At 40.5% G+C, this 22,417-nt stretch overlaps 1 protein-coding gene and 1 non-coding gene across 2 annotated transcripts in view; both read left to right on the top strand.

The window, feature by feature from the left end:
* LOC126356189 (TNF receptor-associated factor 6-B) overlaps positions 1-22,417 on the top strand; it is a 66,571-nt gene that overhangs the window by 16,753 nt on the left and 27,401 nt on the right. The window contains exons 3-4 of the mRNA XM_050006971.1: positions 9,029-9,159; positions 13,482-13,608. Coding sequence (XP_049862928.1) covers positions 9,029-9,159; positions 13,482-13,608 — 258 coding nt within the window. The remainder of the gene's footprint in view (positions 1-9,028; positions 9,160-13,481; positions 13,609-22,417) is intronic.
* On the top strand, positions 18,208-18,284 carry Trnas-cga (transfer RNA serine (anticodon CGA)). The gene has a single exon. It is a non-coding gene; the product is annotated as a tRNA-Ser (tRNA).

The following is a 22,417-nucleotide window of genomic DNA, read 5'->3' on the forward strand; positions in this document are numbered from 1 at the left end:
AGGAAGTGGTTTGTTTCTTTGATGTAGGATGGTAGTCTGTGTGTGATAGGTTGGAGGTGTTGGTCTACCAGAGCTGAGATACATTCTGTTGGGGCTTTGAAGCCTGCCGCATTCAGAAGCAGTAGTTAGTATCCCTAGTTCCCCAAACAGGCTTCTGCAGGATGTTCTTGAATTCACACCACATATAACTCTTATTGCACGTTTTTGTGCCCGGAAAACTTTAGCTTGGCTTGATGAATTACCACAAAAAATAATCCCATATGACATTTGATTTTATTTTTATATCCGCTATGTCTGACACAATTCACATTGCAAATAGAGATTTGTTAAGCTGCTTCAGCAGTTCTGTGGTGTGCTCCTCCCAGTTGAATTTATTATCAAGAATTTAACACTGCCCACTTCTAACAGCCTGTCATCATATGTTAGGCATATACTCGTGAAACATCCCTTACGAGTTCTGAACTGCATATAGTGTGTTTTTTCAAAGCTTAGTGACAAAGTATTGGCTAGGAACCAATGAGTAATGTCCACAAATATTTTATTAGCCTATCTCTCTAAGACTACACTTGATTTGCTATTTATTGCAGTGTTTGTATCATTGACAAACAAAACAAACTTGTCATCTGGTAATGTTACTGATGAAAGGTCATTGGTGTACAAAAGAAAGGGTAAGGGGCCTAAGATGGAACCTTGTGGGACACCACATGTAATTAGTTCCCAGTTGGATTATGTCTGATAGCTTAATACATGTCTCTTTCCTAATAACACTCTTTGTTTCCTGCCAGAGGTATATGATTGAACCATTTTGCAGCATTTTCTGTTACACCATGATATTCTAATTTACTTAAAAGGATATTGTGAATTACACAGTCAAATGCCTTTGACAGATCACAAAATATACCAGTTGCTGCGATTTTTTGTCTAATGAATTAAGTACATTGTCACTGTAAATGTAGATAGCCTTCTCATTATCATAACCCTTTAGAAATTCGAATTGCAACTTTGACTGTATGTTATTTGTGATAAGATGATTATAAACCTGATTGTACATTACCTTTTCTAAAAATTTTGAGAATACTTGCTAAAGTGAAACTGGATGGAAATTTGATGTTATCTCTTTAGCTCCCTTCATAAACAGTGGCTTTACACAGCATATTTTAACGATTCAAGAATTACTCCACTGATAAACAACTGGTTACACAGATAGCTTAATATGTTACTTAACTCGGAATCGCATTCTTAAATTAACTTTTTTGATATTTCATCATACCCACTAGATGTTTTTGATTTTAAAGGTTTTATGATGGACATTACTTTTGCTAGGGTAGTGAGGATCAAATTCATATTATGGAAGTTACTGAGGTATCCCGTGGTAGCATCTAGAGAATCTGACAACTCTAACCAATTTTAACTCAGTCAGTGTGAAACGTCAGCTATCTTTATTGCATTAAAATATTTGAGGACTGAGAAATAAAATTAATGAATTAATTATCTGCATAGAAAAATTAGAATCCTCAAACCCAGCTGACATACACTCCTGGAAATGGAAAAAAGAACACATTGACACCGATGTGTCAGACCCACCATACTTGCTCGGGACACTGCGAGAGGGCTGTACAAGCAATGATCACACGCACGGCACAGCGTACACACCAGGAACCGCGGTGTTGGCCGTCGAATGGCGCTAGCTGCGCAGCATTTGTGCACCGCCGCCGTCATTGTCAGCCAGTTTGCCGTGGCATACGGAGCTCCATCGCAGTCTTTAACACTGGTAGCATGCCGCGACAGCGTGGACGCGAACCGTATGTGCAGTTGACGGACTTTGAGCGAGGGCGTACCGCCGAATTGCTCAACACGTGGGGCATGAGGTCTCCACAGTACATCAATGTTGTCGCCAGTGGTCGGCAGAAGGTGCACGTGCCCGTCGACCTGGGACCGGACCGCAGCGACGCACGGATGCACGCCAAGACCGTAGGATCCTACGCAGTGCCGTAGGGGACCGCACCGCCATTTCCCAGCAAATTAGGGACACTGTTGCTCCTGGGGTATCGGCGAGGACCATTCGCAACCGTCTCCATGAAGCTGGGCTACGGTCTCGCACACCGTTTGGCCGTCTTCCGCTCACGCCTCAACATCGTGCAGCCCGCCTCCAGTGGTGTCGCGACAGGCGTGAATGGAGGAACGAATGGAGACGTGTCGTCTTCAGCGATGAGAGTCGCTTCTGCCTTGGTGCCAATGATGGTCGTATGCGTGTTTGGTGCCGTGCAGGTGAGCGCCACAATCAGGACTGCATACGACCGAGGCACACAGGGCCAACACCTGGCATCATGGTGTGGGGAGCGATCTCCTACACTGGCCGTACACCTCTGGTGATCGTCGAGGGGACACTGAATAGTGCACAGTACATCCAAACCGTCATCGAACCCATCGTTCTACCATTCCTAGACCGGCAAGGGAACTTGCTGTTCCAACAGGACAATGCACGTCCGCATGTATCCCGTGCCACCCAACATGCTCTAGAAGGTGTAAGTCAACTACCCTGGCCAGCAAGATCTCCGGATCTGTCCCCCATTGAGCATGTTTGGGACTGGATGAAGCGTCATCTCACGCGGTCTGCACGTCCAGCACGAACGCTGGTCCAACTGAGGCGCCAGGTGGAAATGGCATGGCAAGCCGTTCCACAGGACTACATGCAGCATCTCTACGATCGTCTCCATGGGAGAATAGCAGCCTGCATTGCTGCGAAAGGTGGATATACACTGTACTAATGCCGACATTGTGCATGCTCTGTTGCCTGTGTCTATGTGCCTGTGGTTCTGTCAGTGTCATCATGTGATGTATCTGACCCCAGGAATGTGTCAATAAAGTTTCCCCTTCCAGGAACAATGAATTCACGGTGTTCTTATTTCAATTTCCAGGAGTGTATAATCTGCCTCTCTGAATATCATGTTGCCACTGGTATAGAACTTTTAAGTGTTACTGGACTTAGGTTAGCATTTCACTTGTGTAGAGCAGAAATGGAGAAAGGAGGAGTTGCCTCATTCATCAGGAACTGTCATAAATTTCAAAACAGACATTCATAAATTTTGCTTAGAACAGCATACGGAAGCATGTGCAAGGTAAGTAAAACTTCATAAAAAACATCCTTTATAATATTAAGTGAATATCGAGCACCTACAGGTAACTTTAATCTGTTCGCAAGCCACCTTGAAGCTGTACTGGCCTATTTAACAACCAAAAACAAATAAATAGTGGTTGCTGGTGACTTCAGTGCAGATTTCCTTAAAGATTCTCCCAATAAGAACTTATTTGAGTTAGTAACACTATCATTCAACTTAATTCCCATTGTAAAGTTCCCAACTAGGGTAGCCAATTGCTCACAAACAGCCATTGATAATATCTTTATAGAAAAGTCCAATGAACAAAATTATATTACAAAACCAATAGTCAATGGCCTCTCAGACCGTGACAGGTAGTTCCTTCTGTTAAATGTAAATACTGAACAGGACATAAAATCTGTTAAAACTGAACTCAAGAAGGTAATCAATAAGCAAAAAATTGATTATTTTAGGGCACTCCTCAGAGACATTCACTGGAGTGATGTTTACAGTGCTCATGGCATGAATGAAAAATATAACACTTTTGCTAGTAAAGTGCTTACCTTATTTGAACACTGTTTTCCCCCAAAACTAACCAAGGTTAGAGCAAAGTCTACAAAGAAGTCATGGATTACTCGAGGAATAGAAGTATCTTGTGAAACAAAAAGAAAACTGCATCTGTCAATCCGAAACAGTTCTGATGTTGATGCTATAGCGCATTACAAGAAATACTGCAAAATATTAAAGACTGTAATACGGACATCAAAGCGAATATATTACAAGGAAAAGATAGTCATATCAGATAACAAAATAAAGACAGTGTGGGATATAGCAAAGGAGGAGACCAGTAAAACTAGACATGAAGAGGGACAAATAGCAGGAAGAGTAAATGATACATTGGTGACAGGTGTGTAGAGTGTTGCAGAATTTATAACAAGCTTTTGAACCAGCTAGAGCTGCATTTGTTTAAAAGATGAGATTATATTTTATCAACTGTAATTTAAACTTACTACTAAGACTTCGAATGATTATATCTAATTTAATCTCAGTACTCTTGTGTGTAATGGAGACATGGACACTTATAAGACAACAGTGAGGAAAATTATGGCATTCGAAATTTGGCAATATGGACAAGTGTTAAAAATATCCTGGACATAGAGTATTATCAGTGAAGAAGTTGGATGGAGACAACATTGTGGGTGTAGAATCTGAGAGAATGGTTCAGATGCATTTCCCCACAATTGTTTGGATCCGGAAAGTCAAGAAAAAGATTAGCCCTCATGATAACAAATCTCACCAAAGAGACATGGCACCTTAAGAACAAGAAGAAAAAGATGTCGCAGAGAGAACTTATTAGATAAAGTTTAGGTAAGAGTTCCAAGTCTGCGAATGTGCTGTAAGTTTGAAAATCAGATCACTTTCAAAGCTGCATGGACAGTGTCTCAAATAATCACTGTCATGTTGTCTTATGGATGATGAAAGACATCCTCTTCAAAGTTGAGAGTATGGTACATACAGCTAGACATAGTTAGTTGTTACAATTCTACTCCTTAAAAAAACCTTTGTTCTCCATTTTTTACATTTTATGCACAGTGCAAAATATATGATTTCATATTTAATGAGAGATTATCAAAACTTTATTATTCTCTGTGTACTTTCTTAATTACTGATAAAAATAATATAATTAATTCATCTTTAAAGAATTATTAGTGATCAACTACATATGCAAACCATGTGGAGGAGAAATTTTCAGTGAGCAAATTGTTGTTTGTTTCTGAATTGAGGTAGTCAATTTGATAGACCTTATTCTACTCTTCTCAATGATCATCTTATTTTTTCCAGAAACTTCACATTTCAAAAGTTATTCATATTCAGTATGTTTGTATTCAAAAACATTCCAATCTTAGCTTGTGATTATTTCGCAGATTCAGTACCATAGTTCTGTAGCCTTGATTTTTCTGAATCCAAAAAAATTTTCTTTCATAAAAAAGAACTTGCTAGTTTGTTAATTACTCGGTTTGGAAATTTCCTTTCACATAGAAATCATCTTCATAAGATAGTACCTCTAACTTTGTCATTGTCTACTTAACCAGCTGATAGTTAAACTAAACGATCAGTTCAATTAGTCATGGTTGCAAAATACAAACATATATTATTTACAGAAGAACAGAAAAACCAACTTCGGGAAAGATCAGTTTTGATTCTGTAGAAATGTAGGAACACATGAGGCAATACTGACCCTACAAGTTATATGAGGAGGCTGGTTAAGGAAAGGCAAACCCACATTAATAGCTTCTGTAGATTTGGAGACGGCTTTCGACAGTAGGAAGTGGAATATACTCTTTAAAATTCGAAAAAAAACAGGGGAAATAAAAGAATAAAAAATGTCATGTACAACTTATATAGAGACCAGAAGGCAGCTATAAGAGGCAAGAGGCACGAAAGGGAATCGGGATTTGGGAATGGAGTTAGGCAGGATTGTAGCCTATATCCAATGTTGTTCATGTTGCACATTAAAAGATACCAAAGAAAAATGTGGAGAAGGAATGCTCAGGAAAAAGAAATAAAAGCTTCGAAGTTTTTTGTCAAAGACAGGAAAGGTCATAGATCTTGGAAGAGCAGTTGAACAGAATTGACAGTGTCTTGAAAGGACAGTATAAGATGAACATTAACGAAAGCAAAACAAATGTAATGGAATGCAGTCAAATTAAATCAGCCAATGTAGAGAGAGATAGCTTAATAGAAACAAGACACTAAAAGTAGTAGGTGAGTTTTGTTGTACATGCAGTAAAATAACTGATAATTTCCAAAGTAGAGAGAATATAAAATGTAGATTGACAATGGCAAGAAAAGTGTTTTTGAAGAAGAGGAATTTAATAACATCGAATTTAGATTTATGTGTTAGGAAATCTTTTCTGAAAGTATTTGTCTGTAGTGTTGTCTTGTACGGAAGTGAAATGCGGATGATAAGCAGTTCAGAAAAGAAGGGAATAGAAACTTTCAAACTGTGGTGCCACAGAAGAATGCTGAAGGTTAGATGGGTAGCGCACGTAACCAGTTAGAAGGTGAAAGTTTTTGGTAACATTTTTGGGAAACAGCAATTTTTTAAGCTGTACAACATTAGTGAAAAAAACATTCTAGATCGCAAGGGTTATTTGATTTAAAATCACTGGTTTTGGCATAGTCTTAGGCCCTCTTCAGAATAGCACCGTCAGCTGAAGTTTCAGTGGCTGAGGTCGGCTGATTGATCTGGACATCATCTAGTTCAGCTAATGGTGCTATTTTGAACATATCCTAAGACTAGGCTGAAACTTGAAGACTGTTTTTCACTAATTTCAATGAGAAGGTACTGAATAGAACTGAGGAGAAAAGAAATTTGTGCGTAGCTTGACTTAGAGAAGATATAGGTTGATATGGTACATTCTTAGACATCAAAGGATCGGCAATTTAGTATTGGAGGGAAGTGTGGGAAGTAAAATTGTGGAGTGAGACCAAGAGACGAGTATGATATACAGGTTCAAAAGGATGTATGTTGCAGTAATTATTTGGAGATAAAGAGACTTGCACAAGATAGAACAGCATGGAGAGCTGCCTGAAAACGGTCTCCAGACTGAAGACCAGAGCAACAACAGTTAAACTGGTATGTTTCTTTGCCAGTTGTACCTTTTAATATTTCTGATTTCTATGTTGATGTTGAACATGTAATAACAAATTTTGATTTTTAATGTTATACGCTTCTAAAGTAGACCTGTTGTACAAAGATCCAGTCAGTCTGTGGTTAGATATCAAGAAGTCAACATGTATTCAGTTTGAAAGAGTCTAGTGAGAATCCAAATTGCACGGGTATTATGTGTAAGTCAGTTATTGCCCTGGGAAACAACTTACATATCGTGTAGCCATTTGGGTTGGTTAGTCTCTGCTGAGAAATCAAATTACCAACATCTTTTCATCGCTATTAGTCAGTCTGCATGAAGCTTCCAGAATGTAATTGTCGATGTGACTCATTTAGATTACTATGCCAATCAAAGTCCATATTAAAAAGTGAAAGTGTGCCATGACTATGTAACCAAGAAAACATTATGTTGTTTGTCAGTCAGAACTTGATAATTAAAGTGTACAGTAATTATGTTGCCACTCTTTCAGAACAATCTTAGTTTAGTAGAAGTGCTGACTTGTGATAAATTAAATGTCTAAATTCATGAATACAAACTGGTCATGGCAGTATTACATGTCAATAGATATGAAATCACTAATTTCTACAATGTTGTGTTTGTTATTTAATGAGTAGTCACCAGATCAAATGATCTGAGGAAGGCATAAATAAAGAAAAGCTATGAGACTTCTGAGATCAAATCCAGGTCATTAATGCTTCAGACACCCATGGAGAACCACTGTCAGCTCTTGTAGTAGCTAACATATCAGTTTCTCACAGCCGTTGTTGTAATTGGATGAAGATGATATGTGACGTCATAATTATAACAGAAACTGAAGACTCAGTATGTGTGTTTATCATGAAGCAAGAGATTTGAAGCTGATTAATTTTCAAACTTTTTTTATATCTAAATGGCACATTTCCAGACATGGCTTCCTTATATGAGTCAAGTGAAGACAGGAATGCAACCAGTTGGCTGTGACCAGTGATGTCATATTGTATTCATAGATATTAATATTTTTATTTTTGAACCATAGATAATAAATTTGTTATGTTCTCAAGTGAGGCGTCATAATTGCAAATTGAATAAATGAATGTATTTTCAAAAGACAGGGCTAGACATTGTGTACAATTTCTGTCACTCACATTAATTTAAATCATGTGTTCTTTCCAATTCATTCAGTACTTTTTTCCATTCTTAGTGAGTTTGAGATATTTTGGAAGACTTGTTATTCATGAGGGACAATTTTTACTTTTTTTGTGTGGATTTACCTATTTCTATGAATATGGAAGGCTTGAAGCAGGATTTGTCAGCTGAAGTATGGGATACAAATTTTACAGATGTGTCATTCTTTTCACCATTGCTATTACTAGTATCAGCAGAAGAGTAGGATGCTAGTAGTAACAGAGACGAAAAAAGCACCTGTAAAATTTGTATCTCGTACTACAATTGACCTACACAGGTCAACTGAAAAATACGATACTTGTGCTAGCGAAGACAAAAAAGTTAACATATGTTAAATTTGTATCCCATACTGCAGTTAATTTATATAGATTAATTCAATTTTTTCAAATGCTAACATTATTTCTGTGTCTTTTTTTCCTTTCTTTTTTGCACTACTATCCCATTCTTCAGTTGAGCTATGTAAGTCAATTACAGAATAGGATACTAGGACTCAAAGAAGTGAGATACTTAACATCATGTTTGAAATATGAATGCATATGTTATATGTCCACCATCTGTTTTCTCTCTCCTGCACTCCTTTGTTTCTCAACATTCGTATTTGCTGTTAAATCTTTGCAATACATTGTCTCTGGTAACTTGTAACATCATTGGTCAAAGACAACAGGTTGTATTCCATTGTCGGCCGGAGTGGCCAGGTGGTTCTAGGCGCTACAGTCTGGAACCGCGAGACCGCTACGGTCGCAGGTTCGAGTCCTGCCACGGGCATGGATGTGTGTGATGTCCTTAGGTTAGTTAGGATTAAGTGGTTCTAAGTTCTAGCGGATTGGCGACCTCAGAAGTTAAGTCCCATAGTGCACAGAGACATTTGAACCATTTTTGTATTCCATTCTTCAGTAATCTCCCTTATCCATACTTCTCTCTACAGCCTCTAGAAGCCTGTAACAGAAATTGTGAAACACACTGTACATTCCATGTTGTATTTATAGAAAGCATGGACATTGACTGCAAAGGCTAAGGAAGTAAAGTCTTGAATTTTTTGTGCTGGAATAATGATCTGTTGCTGCTTAATACATCATCAGTTTAATGTTGCAGCCATGTTTCAATGGACAGCCACATCTTGAAGCCAGATTTGAGTGCCCAATCTGTCTTCAGTGCATGAGAAATCCCATCTTGACAGCATGTGGGCATCGATTTTGCAGTGACTGCATTACAGACTGGCTGAGGTTTGTAACTATTAATACTTTAAATCAGAATTGCATTTATTTTTAAAATGGTTTAATTCTGTGTTCTTTTCATTCTGTAGTATTTCTTTTGGGAAATTTAACAAACACTGTATCATTTTACCCCTACAAATTCTTTCAATCCATTCCCTGTGGCATCATTATAGGAAGTTCTGTGGCCTTCGTTGCCACATTGTTGATGTAATAGACCATGGAGATGTCATAGCTGTTTCATCAAGAAAAATTATTACAGTGCAAATAATTTCCATACACCATGATTTCTGCTGCAAAGTCATAATTCAAGAGGAAATGCTCAGTAACAAGTTTCTGGGTGCCACTAGGACATCAAAATTCAATTTTATTATATTTCTGTCAAAAAACTGTACACTAAGACAGATGGGTCTCTGATGAGCTGTATATACCAAACAAAAGCGCTGGCAGGTTGATATATACACAAACATACACACAAAATTCAAGCTTTCGCAACCAACGGTTGCTTCTTCAGGAAAGAGGGATTGGAATGACTCCTTACCCTCTCCCTTAAAACCGACATCCTTTCGTCTGTCCCTCTCCTTCCCTCTTTCCTGAAGAAGCAACCGCTGGTTGCGAAAGCTAGAATTTTGTGTGTATGTTTGTGTATCTATCGACCTGCCAGCACTTTTCCAAGACTTACCAAGCGGGAAAGCGCTGGTAGACAGGCACAATAAAATAACACACACACACACAAACACAATTTCTAGCTTTCGCAACCAACGGTTGCTTCTTCAGGAAAGAGGGAAGGAGAGGGAAAGACGAAAGGATATGGGTTTTAAGGGAGAGGGTAAGGAGTCATTCCAATCCCCGGAGAGGAAAGACTTACCTTAGGGGGAAAAAAGGATAGGTATATACTCGCGCTCGCACACACACACATATATACCTACTGACCTGCCTGCACTGTGACGCTTTCTATGTGGGAATGACCAGCAACAAACTGTCCATTCGCATGAATGGACACAGGCAGACAGTGTTTGTTGATAATGAGGATCACCTTGTGGCTAAACATGCCTTGATGCACGGCCAGCACATCTTGGCACAGTGTTACACCGTCCGAGTTATCTGGATACTTCCCACCAACACCAACCTATCCGAACTCCGGAGATGGGAACTCGCCCTTCAGTATATCCTCTCTTCTCGATACCCGCCAGGCCTCAACCTCCGCTAATTTCATTTGCCGCCGCTCATACCTCACCTGTCTTTCAACAACTTCTTTGCCTCTGTACTTCCGCCTCGACTGACATCTCTGCCCTTACTCTTTGCCTTTAAATATGTCTGCTTGTGTATGTGTATGTGCGGATGGATATGTGTGTGTGTGTGTGTGTGTGTGTGTGTGTGTGTGTGTGTGTGTGTGTGTGTGCGCGAGTGTACACCTGTCCTTTTTTTCCCCTAAGGGAAGTCTTTCCGCTCCCGGGATTGGAATGACTCCTTACCCTCTCCCTTAAAACCCACATCCTTTCGTCTTTCCCTCTCCTTCCTGAAGAAGCAACCATCGGTTGCGAAAGCTAGTAATTCTGTGTGTGTGTTTGTGTGTTTTGTTCATGTGCCTGTCTGCCGGCGCTTTCCCGCTTGGTAAGTCTTGGAATCTTTGTTTTTAATATATTTTTCCCATGAGGAAGTTTCAGACATATTTAAAGGCAAAGAGTTTGGGCAGAGATGTCAGTCTCTGTATCCAGATAACCCGGACGGTGTAACACCAACACCAACCTATCCGAACTCCGGAGATGGGAACTTGCCCTTCAATATATCCTCTCTTCTCGCTATCCATTAGGCCTCAATCCCCGCTAATTTCAAGTTGCCGCCACTCATACCTCACCTGTCATTCAACATCATCTTTGCCTCCGCACTTCCGCCTCGACTGACATCTCTGCCCAAACTCTTTGCCTTTAAATATGTCTGCTTGTGTCTGTGTATGTATGGATGGATGTGTGTGTGTGTGTGTGTGTGTGTGTGTGTGTGTGTGTGTGTGTGTGTGTACGCGCGCGTGAGTATATACCTATCCTTTTTTCCCCCTAAGGTAAGTCTTTCCGCTCCCAGGATTGGAATGACTGCTTACCCTCTCCCTTAAAACCCACATCCTTTCATCTTTCCTTTTCCTTCCCTCTTTCCTGACGAAGCAGCCGCCGGTTGCGAAAGCTTAAATTCTGTATGTGTGTTTGTGTGTTTTATTCATTGTGCCTATCTACCGGCGCTTTCCCGCTTGGTAAGTCTTGGAATCTTTGTTTATGTATATATAATAAAAGCATAGATTTGTGTGTTATACTAGAAATTGATTGCTACCTTTAGCACACAGTGAAAGTTTGGTGTATCTATGCAAGCAAAAAGTGAACAGATTTTCAGACAGATCAAGTAATTACTTATATTGGCTTGCACATATGGAGAACATGGTCACTCAGCAGAGGAAGAAACCATAAAAGAAATTTCCAACTGTGCCACAAATTTCTCCTAGTGGTGCAACAAGACTCATGCATTCGCTCATTCATGTGTTCATTCATTGTATTCTGGAGACCCATTAAGAAGGAGAATTTTAAGAGATGAGGCTTTTCCACATATTGAGCTTTTACAAGGATTTGATGGCTTGGCTTCAGTTTCATCACCAATAATAATATTGCAATGTTGAAGTGAAAAGTGCAAGTGATATGTTGTAACAAATGTGGGTGAAAAAAAATGCTGGAAATTGGCCAGCAAGAGCATGGGGACTAATGAACACATCTCCATCATCACACATATGGGCTAACAGCACTGGAAATCATAACATTGAACAATAATTTCACCTCACAGAATTTTGTGCTACAAAAGTTGATTCTAATATGAAAAACGAGAGAAAAACCTGTCAAAATGTAACATAGTAACATATTGTGACTATTACATAATACACTTGTATATGTGTAAAAAGAAACTTGTATTACAGGCTGCTGAAGATGCTTCACAATTAAAAGACGCAAAACGCATATGGCAATAAACAAACTGCCTTTCATTTAGTTCCAAAGACAGAACATACCTCCATGAACAGAGAGAACTTGTTGAACTTTGAAAGAAAACCCTGACAAAGTTCTTTGGACCAATCTGTAAAGATAACATCTGGAGACATAGAAAGAATTGAGAAATCTACGACCTGGTGAAAAACAAAACATTTTGCAGAAAATAAAAGCGTGGGGAACAAGTGCGGCAGTGCACTTTGCTACGAGGCCAGACACTGTCTAAGCCAAAGCTGTGCTTGAGGGAAAACCTAAATGGTACACGCCCAGTTGGAAGACTGAAGAAGCAATGAGTGGATGAACTGCAGAAGGACCTTCAGCAGTTGGAGGTGCATGAGGACTGGATCCAAAATGCATAAGACTGCGACCTATGGAGGAACATTGGAAGGTCTATGCATGATCTTCAGGATCCATGATCGCTGATATGTGTATATGAACTTTGGCCCCTATGTCAGACATCTGCTGAAGATAATACTATATACTTCGACAGATTGTGGACTTACATAATTCATTTGGTATTCAGAATATACTCCACTGCTCCAATGTAAAATTACTTCTCTAATTATGAAAAGTAATGTGCTATGTATTTGAGTTGTAGTTTATTAATGACTTTATAGCCTAAAGTGTACTCTAAAACTGACTACAATGTTCTTACGAAATCACATTGTTACATATTTTACAGTTCCAATTTTTTTCCACAGATTGGAACATTGCATAGGGATGTTCTTAAAAAATATATATAAGTTCTCTCTTGACAAAGGTCTGCAGTGGCCTAAAACCACAGTGTGTTGCCCAGTGCTTAGAGTACTTATTACTCACCCCCTTGGTTATGCATCACCTCTCCAATCCTCAGGAGTAACACAACAAGTATGATCCTTATGCAAAGCTAATAACATTTCGTAATGGCTTCAGCCTCCATCAAAATGTAAATATTAATATATGTTGACCGATGAGACTGAGAAATCCATTTCAGTTGTTAAATGAAATTTTAACTACACAACTAGTTTTGGAGATTAGTACTCAATCATTGGCTGGTGCACATTAAAGAGTTTATCAAGTCATGATTGTGACAAGGGCAGGCCATTAATCACAGTACATACAACTCGCACTTATGCAACATTAAGATGCACTGGAGCTGCCAAAGAAGCATCTGTCATCTGTCTTGTCAGTAGGTATACACAGGGGACTGTATGAACAGAATTGGTATTTTATTTTTAATAATAATTGTACAAGATTTGTGTATGAGAAAGCAGTTGTAACAATTTATGTAGAACCTTTATTCATACACATCTAATCATTTACTTTGTTTCCCAGGCAAAAAGACCAGAGTTGTCCAATTGATAGCCTTCCTATCAATCAGGAGACAGATCTGTTTCCTGACAACTTCACCCGTCGTGAGATTCAGGAACTTGATCTCCATTCTTCATCCTGTAGTTATGAGGTATGAGCAATGACACAAAACACTATTTTTTAATTTTAACAGAAACTTGACATTTCCCTTGTTTGAAATTTAAATTTACTAATTGCCAGATTTCTGATGAATGTGTCACTGAATATTTCCCATGAGTTTAAATTGGCAGAACAAGTGTCAGTTTGAATTAAATGGTGGAGTTCAATTGAAGTCATCTTAATAAACTTCAATCATGTGAAACTCAGATAGTCGCACATTTGACAAAGACAACTAGCAACAATCTAATAAAGCTACCTTCGGTAATTTATAAGAAAGACCCATGCTCCAGATGTAGTTCTTGTAAGCTATATAACATTGAATTGCCAAAGAGTAGAAAATAAGATGTACATACATGTACACATTGTAACAAAAAGTTTGCCTACTGAGGAGTAATGAAATTTCCCAAATGTATTGAAATGCACCAAGATAAATCCATCATTCAAAAATGGAATGACAGAATATATAGTGAATTACTGCACTTTATCCTTGTGCCAGCCTTCTCTAAAGTATTTGACAAGATTGCAACAAAACAAATGTAAACATTCTTACAATAAATGACCAGGGTTGCCACAAGTTCTGGAAAACAAGGAATATCAGGGAATTTCAAACATGTCAGGGAAATATCAAGCAAATTAAAAAAAAAAAAAAAAAGAACTTGAAAAACCTCATTTTTGTCTCAGTAGATGAAATGGTTTGTGTACTGAAATGTCACACGTCATCACTGGCTGGACACAGCTGAGTATGTGCACCACTTTACTACTGCTGCATTCTTACTGCTTCCCCTCTTCCTACCACTCCCCTCAGCTTGCAGTCAGTGCTGCCACCACTTCTTGCCACTAACCTAGCAGCTACTGACAAGAGGCAGGTAGGTGGGAGGAGTGGTTTTTTAGGATCTGATTCTCAGAGATTGTTGACATAGCAGCCAGAGATGGTGGTCGTGTGTGTGAGCTGTATCTGACTGTCTGTGTGAATGTGTGTATGCCCTTGTTTTCTTACAAAGACTGTGGCAGGCTGACAATTTAGTTGTGAGAGTGTGAGTGTCTTTTCTACACGCCTGTCTGTGGCTCAGTGATCATCTTTATGGTAAGCTGCTACCTATCCACATTAGTATTGATTCTCAGAGTATTTGCGCAAGTTATCTGTTGCATGGATTGATCAACGTGGCCTCATTTCATCAACATGGTGTCTGTGACGTGTGAATAGCTGGTCACACGAGGGGACTTCCACGATGCACCAAAACCACAGGCCATTTTGTAGGTGTCTCTGACAGATCACGCCTTCCAATCTTAAGCCCATCATTTCCCACTAATGTGCAGGCCCTGCCCACCGGATCTAATCTCACCAGTCTGCCTGGAGTCCTGGTCTGTGTGTGTGTGTGTGTGTGTGTGTGTGTGTGTGTGTGTGTGTGTGTGTGTGTGTGTGTGTGATGCAGCAGATTTTCGTGGTTTATCCAAGGACCCAGGACTGCGATGCCCCTCTGCTGGCCACAGACCATGGGCGATGGATTGCAGAAATTTGGACTGTACATTGCACAGTGCAGCATTTTACAGACATTTTATTTTTTCAAGTACAGCTTGGCACGTAGAAAATAATTTCTGTATTAGAAAGTATAGACGATATGAAGAAAAAAATTGTGGCAGTTCTGGCAGTTTGTACACTATGCACTCGTATATTTCTTGAAAGAAAAATCACACAATACCTGTAAAATAATAGACATAACACAGTGACTAATAACTGCCAATAACAAACATAGTAGAACCAACATTTTATTGGTGGTCACCTATACTGTTTGTTTACACAACTCTTCCCTGCTTTATACACTTCATTCAAGAGGCCTACTTTTTTCCGAGGTTATTTCTGAAACCAGTGAACGTATTTTAAATCTGTCTTGCGACTTCAAGGAAATGCATATTTTTGTCACAAATGTGTTTTAATTTATTGAAATAAAATAACATCAGTGGTCTTAATAAAACATATATACCATCTGCCTTCCTTTCTCCATCTAAAAACAGTTCATTAAAAAAGATGTTGATATTAGTACTTAAGATTTCTGCTCACAAAGTGGGAGGGGGGGGGGGGGGGGGAATCTGCAATCTGCAGCATATTTTCCCTTTCATGTTGAATGTCTATCCTCTTGCTATTTGCTATTATTTCTCCCTTCCCTTGGGGAACACTTCTGAGGTATTTTTGGAAATGTTCTGCACTGTCCGTAACGGACAAAAGAATAGTCTCACCACTGTCTTTTTGTTCCCTTTTCCTTTCTTCATTCATCTTCTCCTATCCTTCCTCCACTTGGGTGCTTCAGACTCCTCCTTTTTCTTCCTCCTCCCTGTGCACTCCTGAAGGCCGGCCCACACATCTGATGCATAACAGGTGACTGTTCGCACGTACCGCATGGTACAGGCCAGACCCAGGGTGGGGTGATTGCCTGGTGCTGTTGTTGTTGTTGTTGTTGTTGTTGTTGCGGTCTTCAGTCCTGAGACTGGTTTGATGCAGCTCTTCATGCTACTCTATCCTGTGCAAGCTGCTTCATCTCCCAGTACTTATCGGAACTTACATCCTTCTGAATCTGATTGGTGTATTCATCTCTTGGTCTCCCTCTATAATTTTTACCCTCCACGCTGCCCTCCAATACTAAATTGATGATCCCTTGATGCCTCAGAACATGTCCTACCAACCGATCCCTTCTTCTGGTCAAGTTGTGCCACAAACTCCTCTTCTCTCCAATCCTATTCAACACCTCCTCATTAGTTATGTGATCTACCCATCTAATCTTCAGCATTCTTCTGTAGCACCACATTTCGAAAGCTTCTGTTCTCTTCTTGTCTAAACTATTTATCGTCCATGTTTCACTTCCATACATGGCTACACTCCATACAAATACTTTCTGAAACGACTTCCTGACACTTAAATCTATACTCGATGTTAACAAATTTCTCTTCTTCAGAAACGCTTTCCTTGCCATTGCCAGTCTACATTTTATATCCTCTCCACATCGACCATCATCAGTTATTTTGCTCCCCAAATAGCAAAACTCCTTTACTACTTTAAGTGTCTCATTTCCTAATCTAATACCCTCAACATCACCCGACTTAATTCAACTACATTCCATTATTCTCGCTTTGCTTTTGTTGATGTTCATCTTATATCCTCCTTTCAAGACACTATCCATTCCGTTCAACTGCTCGTCCAAGTCCTTTGCTGTCTCTTACAGAATTACAATGTCATCACCGAACCTCAAGGTTTTTATTTCTTCTTCATGGATTTTAATACCTACTCCGAATTTTTCTTTTGTTTCCTTCACTGCTTGCTCAATATACAGATTGAATAACATCGGGGAGAGGCTACAACCCTGTCTCACTCCCTTCCAAACCACTGCTTCCCTTTCATGACCCTCAACCCTCATAACTGCCATCTGGTTTCTATACAAATTGTAAATAGCTTTTCGCTCCCTGTATTTTACCCCTGCCACCTTCAGAATTTGAAAGAGAGTATTCCAGTCAACATTGTCAAAAGCTTTCTCTAAGTCTACAAATGCTAGAATCGTAGGTTTGTCTTTCCTTAATATAACTTCTAAGATAAGCCGTAGGGTCAGTATTGCCTCATGTGTTCCAATATTTCTACGGAATCCAAACTGATCTTCCCAAAGATCTGCTTCTACTAGTTTTTCCATTCCTCTGTAAAGAATTTGCGTTAGTATTTTGCAGCCGTGACTTATTAAACTGATAGTTCGGTAATTTTCACATCTGTTAATACCTGCTTTCTTTGGGATTGGAATTATTACATTCTTCTTGAAGTCTGAGGTAATTTCGCCTGTCTCATACATCTTCCTCACCAGATGGTAGAGTTTTGTCAGGACTGGCTCTCCCAAGGCTGTCAGTAGTTCTAATGAAATGTTGTCTGTGCTGCTACTTTTCCAAATTGCCGATTGACCCCTCTGTCAGATTTACAGGAGGTGTGACTTCAGATGTGATCAGTCACCTAAGATGGATGCACCCCCTTGTGAAGGGAGCCCCCAGTTGGAAGCAGCGCACCATCGGAGACGCTGGCAATCATGAGGGATTTTCTCGCAATGAACCAATCAATTTCTACAAAACGTATATGGAATGAGGCTAACTATTCAACCATAGGTCCTTGTGGTTTCATGTCCTGAAGACAGCAATTGCCAGCCCTGTGAAATCCTGCTCTTGTTTACTGAATGACAGGTTCGCAGGAAAGCTTCTGTAAAGTTTGGAAGGTAGGAGACAAGATACTGGCAGAAGTAAAGTTGTGGGGACGGGCCGTGAGTCGTGCTTGGGTAGCTCAGTTGGTAGAGCACTTGCCCGCGAAAGGCAAAGGTCCCAAGTTCGAGTCTCAGTCCGGCACACAGTTTTAATTTTCCAGGAAGTTTCATATCAGCGCACACTCCACTGCAGAGTGAAATTCTCATTCTGGAAACATCCCCCAAGCTGTGGCTAAGCCATGTCTCCGTAGTATCCTTTCCTTCAGGAGTGCTAGTTGTGCATGGTTCGCAGGAGAGCTTCTGTAAAGTTTGGGAGGTAGGAGACAAGATACTGGCAGAAGTAAAGCTGTGAGGACTGGGTGTGATTCGTGCTTCGGTAGCTCAGATGGTAGAGCTCTTGCCCTCGAAAGGCAAAGGTCCCGAGTTCGAGTCTCGGTCCGGCACAAAGTTTTAATCTGCGAGGAAGTTTCATATCAGCGCACACTCCACTGCAGAGTGAAATTCTCATTCTGGAATAATCCATCTATTGCCACTAGCAGACATTGGAGGAACTGCCTTTCTCCTCTGGCACTCTCAACAGTGCGACACATAGTGAGGGGCACTCCTAAATAAACTGGCCAGAAAAATCTCTTGCAGATCCTATCATATGTCTTAATGAATCCTAAATGTCTGGCCTCAGGTGTGTCATGGAATTTCTGTAGAACATCTGAGCGCATGTGTTTAGGAATCACTGGTTGCCACCTCTGTGCAAACGGATCAAAGTTTTCTTGCAAAGTAATCCATTAACTACTTTAAATTGTCCTTTCACATCCTCTCACCGATTTAAGGCATGCATAATTTGAGATATCTTGGTGTCATCGTCCTGCTCAGCAGAGATATCCGGGAGTGCAGTGAGGATGGAGTGCTCACCTGGTGAGTCGTCCTGTTGGATCCTTAAGACCTGTCAACCAACAAAGTGAATGATGGTCTTTAACAACTGTGAAGGGGCTTCCATAGAGATACTGTCAAAATTTTCACATGGCCCATATCACAGCAAGACATTCTCTTTCTGTAATTGAGTAGTTTCTCTCGGCTTTTGTTAGTGTCCTAGTCTGCAGCAGAACAGCACCGAACCCATACCTACTTTCATCTGTGTGTAATTCTGTAGGTGCTCTCTCACCATACAGACCAAGTACAGGGTGAGTCATCTGAGCTTTTCACAGTACATCAAAAGAATCTTGTTGAGCACCACCCCAGATAAATTTAGCATTGGTTTTTAACAACTCTCAGAGTGGCCTGGTTTTGATACAAAAGCCACTCATAAAACAACGGTAATAAGAATGCAATCCGAGGAAGCTTCTCACATCTCTAATACTTTTAGGAATAGGAATTTCCGTTATAGCTCTCACCTTTTCTGGGTCTGGCTGCACACCTTTGTTTGACACAAAGTGCCCAAGTATTTTGATTTCTTTTACTCCAGAGAGACACTTTCATGGATTAAGTTTCAGTCCAGCTTGTTGGAGACTTTTAAGAACGGTCCTCAGTCTTTTTGTGTGTTCATCAAATGTCTCTGAGAACACTGTAATGTCATCTAAATAACAAAGACACATCATCAACTTCAGGTGCCTTAGAAGATTATCCATCATTCGTTTAAAAGTTGCTGGTGCATTACACAAACCAGAAAGCATTACCTTGAACTCATACAGGCCCTCAGGGGTGATGAATGCAGTTTTCTAATGATCAACCTCATCTACTTCGATTTGCCAGTATCCTGAGTACATGTCCACAGTTGAGAAAAACTTAGCCCCCTGCAGACAATCTAGTGTATCGCCAATTCGTGGAAGAGGGTAAACGTCCTAGTTATCCTATTAAGCTTCCTGTAATCAACACAAAAATGTCAACTGCCAGCCTTCTTCCTGAAGAGGACCACTGGTAACGACCACGGGCTCTGCGAAGGCTGAATGATGTCATTCTTCATCATTTTCTCTACCTCGTCGCGAATTATTCAACATTCTGTTGCTGACACATGGTTTGCTCTCTGGCTTATTGGTTGCTGGTCTCCAGTGCTAATCTTGTGCTTCACCATCAGTTTGTGTGATTCGCTCTTCACCTGTGGATTGAAGCATTCAGAGAACTCTTGAGAATGGCAGACAGTTTCTTTTGTTGTTCCTTAGTGAGATCTGGTGATAGTAGAGCTAGGAGATCTTGTCTCGTTGTGGTAGTGCTAATTTCGCCCACAGACTTGGCATGGGAGGTTTCTGTGACTCTCAGCTGTTCCACAGTTAACGGCTCAGCGTTTGCCGTGCACATGCGTCTTGGAAGAATCTGCGGTTCTTGGCAATTGTTAACTATCCACAATTCACCAAATCCATTCTTAAACAAGACAATAGAGGCTGGGATGACCAAGTTATTCTTCAATGTATGCTTCTCTTCATGACACATGACAGCTATCTTTCTAGCGGTGACTGCTGGAATGATCATTTCATCCAGCACACATAGTCTCCACACACTAGGATGCGCATCTTCCTGTCCACCGTACCTCATCTCATCTAGCATAATCTTCGAGCGGCCACAACCTATAATTGCTTGAGAAGCTTTCAAAAAGTCCCATCTCAGAATGATGTGATGAATTACACATCTTCCTGTCGTTTTTAAATATTTCCCTTTAGGCACCTTCAACAGAGATGTTTTGTTGTTGACGAATACGCTTTACTGCAACTGGCGACGATACTTCTCCGAAATGACTGAACATGATGTTCCAGAATCCACAAGAGCTTGGGCTGGACAGCCGTCCATGAGGATATTGATGTAGTTTCGTATCATTTTTGTAGTGATCGATGGCGGAGGATTTTTCTCTTCAGTGACCTCATCTCCAAAGAAGGTCGCACCCTTTAGTTTTCCAGGTTGCGGCGGCTAGGTGATCGGCTGGAGCTTCTAAACGTCAATGGGGTCCTTGATCGGCGTGTAGGGGAGTGTCCTGTCCAGTGACTAGCTTGCAGTGATGGTGACCTATGCCGTCCTGCTCCCACATCATGTTGTTCATCTTCGTCGTCCCAGAATTGGCGTGAGCTAAAATCGGTCTGCTGTCTTCTGGCATGGGCATCATCAAATATCTGCCGCCTTTCTCGGCAATAGCACACCACATGTCCCGCAGTGGAAACATACTGGTTGGTTATCCTGGGTCCTCCAGGCATCAGTTTTCCTTTTTGTCCAAACAGGTTCCTCACATGGCATTCTAGGAAAATAACTTCGCCTGGATGTCTTTTTACTGTTTTAAAGGGAAATGAAGGACGAGAGATTGTATTCAATGTCTGTTCCACTTCCTCCCTTTGTGACCTCTTGAAGCATCTCGGTTTTTTGCTCGCCATGCAATCCAAATGCCTGCTGAATTTCCTCTCTCACTATCTGACGAAGAACACTTGTGAAATCAGTTTCTTCCTCCATCACAGACATTGATACAACATTTGGAAGCTGTTCAAACTTCTTGCTTGTAATTCTTTTTTTGATGCATTGTCTCGATATACTGGCACCATTTTATGAAGTCTTCTGGTGTCGAAACCTCCTTCAGGAGTAGGGCTTGATACATGTCCTCAGCAACACCCTTCTTGAGATGTGCAACCTGTTCTTCCTCCTTCATTCGAGGATCCACTATTTTATACAGCTCCAAGACATCTGCACTTTAATTTATCATCAGCTTTCACTTCTGATGTGTGTCGCCGAAATACTTGCGCAGTTTCGCCTGGAATGCTTCCCAGCATGTGAACTTCTCCTCGTTATTCTCATACCATTGCTTGGCAGTGCCTTCCAAGTTAAATTTGTCCATATGCTCATATACCTTCAGTCACTTGTTTGGATCTTGGCCATCATCACCAGAGAACTCGGAAGGATCTCTCATGTGGTGGCAGACAGTTGCTGTCATTGTGATTTCTCCTTCTTCTTCTTCTTCTTCTTCTTCCGATAGATTGTGATCTGTTGAATATCGCTCAAACTCGGGTTTCTCGCCATTTAAATTGCAGCTCTGTTGTGGCCTAATGGGAGCCACTGTGTCATAGATAATATGCGTTACACAAGTTCCAATACCCAGCACCTCCGCCAGAATAATTTCATGAAGAGGAAGGTGTAAGTAGATGAATGATGAACACTAACTTCACTTAATAAAGGTTTATTCAGCACTTGCACATACAAGAGTGTGGAGTGAACTGCCTCTGGCCAGAACACATACGCTAAATATACATCTACAGAACATTCCAGTACAGTGATTCTTGCCATTTGTGGGTACTTCTAGAATGTACTCAAACCAAAGACAGAAATTAAAATGTTTCAGTTCAGGTGAGTTTTGAACTCACGGCCGTCCATGCAACAATCTAGTATCATAACCACTACACTACGGCGACTGTGTTACTCGGCTTCTTCTGCAACAATATTGTATGAAGGTGAATTGGGTAGGAATTCCACACTAGTGTGTGCAGTGCTGGTACGGTATGTCAGTTAACCACATTGAGAATGGAAGGATCACATTTAGAGGGACAGGATGAGTAGGACGTGGCGAGACTATTAGAAGAATGTGCTGAGTTATTTGATCCTCTTGGACCATTGCCT

Source organism: Schistocerca gregaria, chromosome 3, assembly GCF_023897955.1.
Source record: "Schistocerca gregaria isolate iqSchGreg1 chromosome 3, iqSchGreg1.2, whole genome shotgun sequence".
Classification (NCBI taxonomy): domain Eukaryota; kingdom Metazoa; phylum Arthropoda; class Insecta; order Orthoptera; family Acrididae; genus Schistocerca; species Schistocerca gregaria.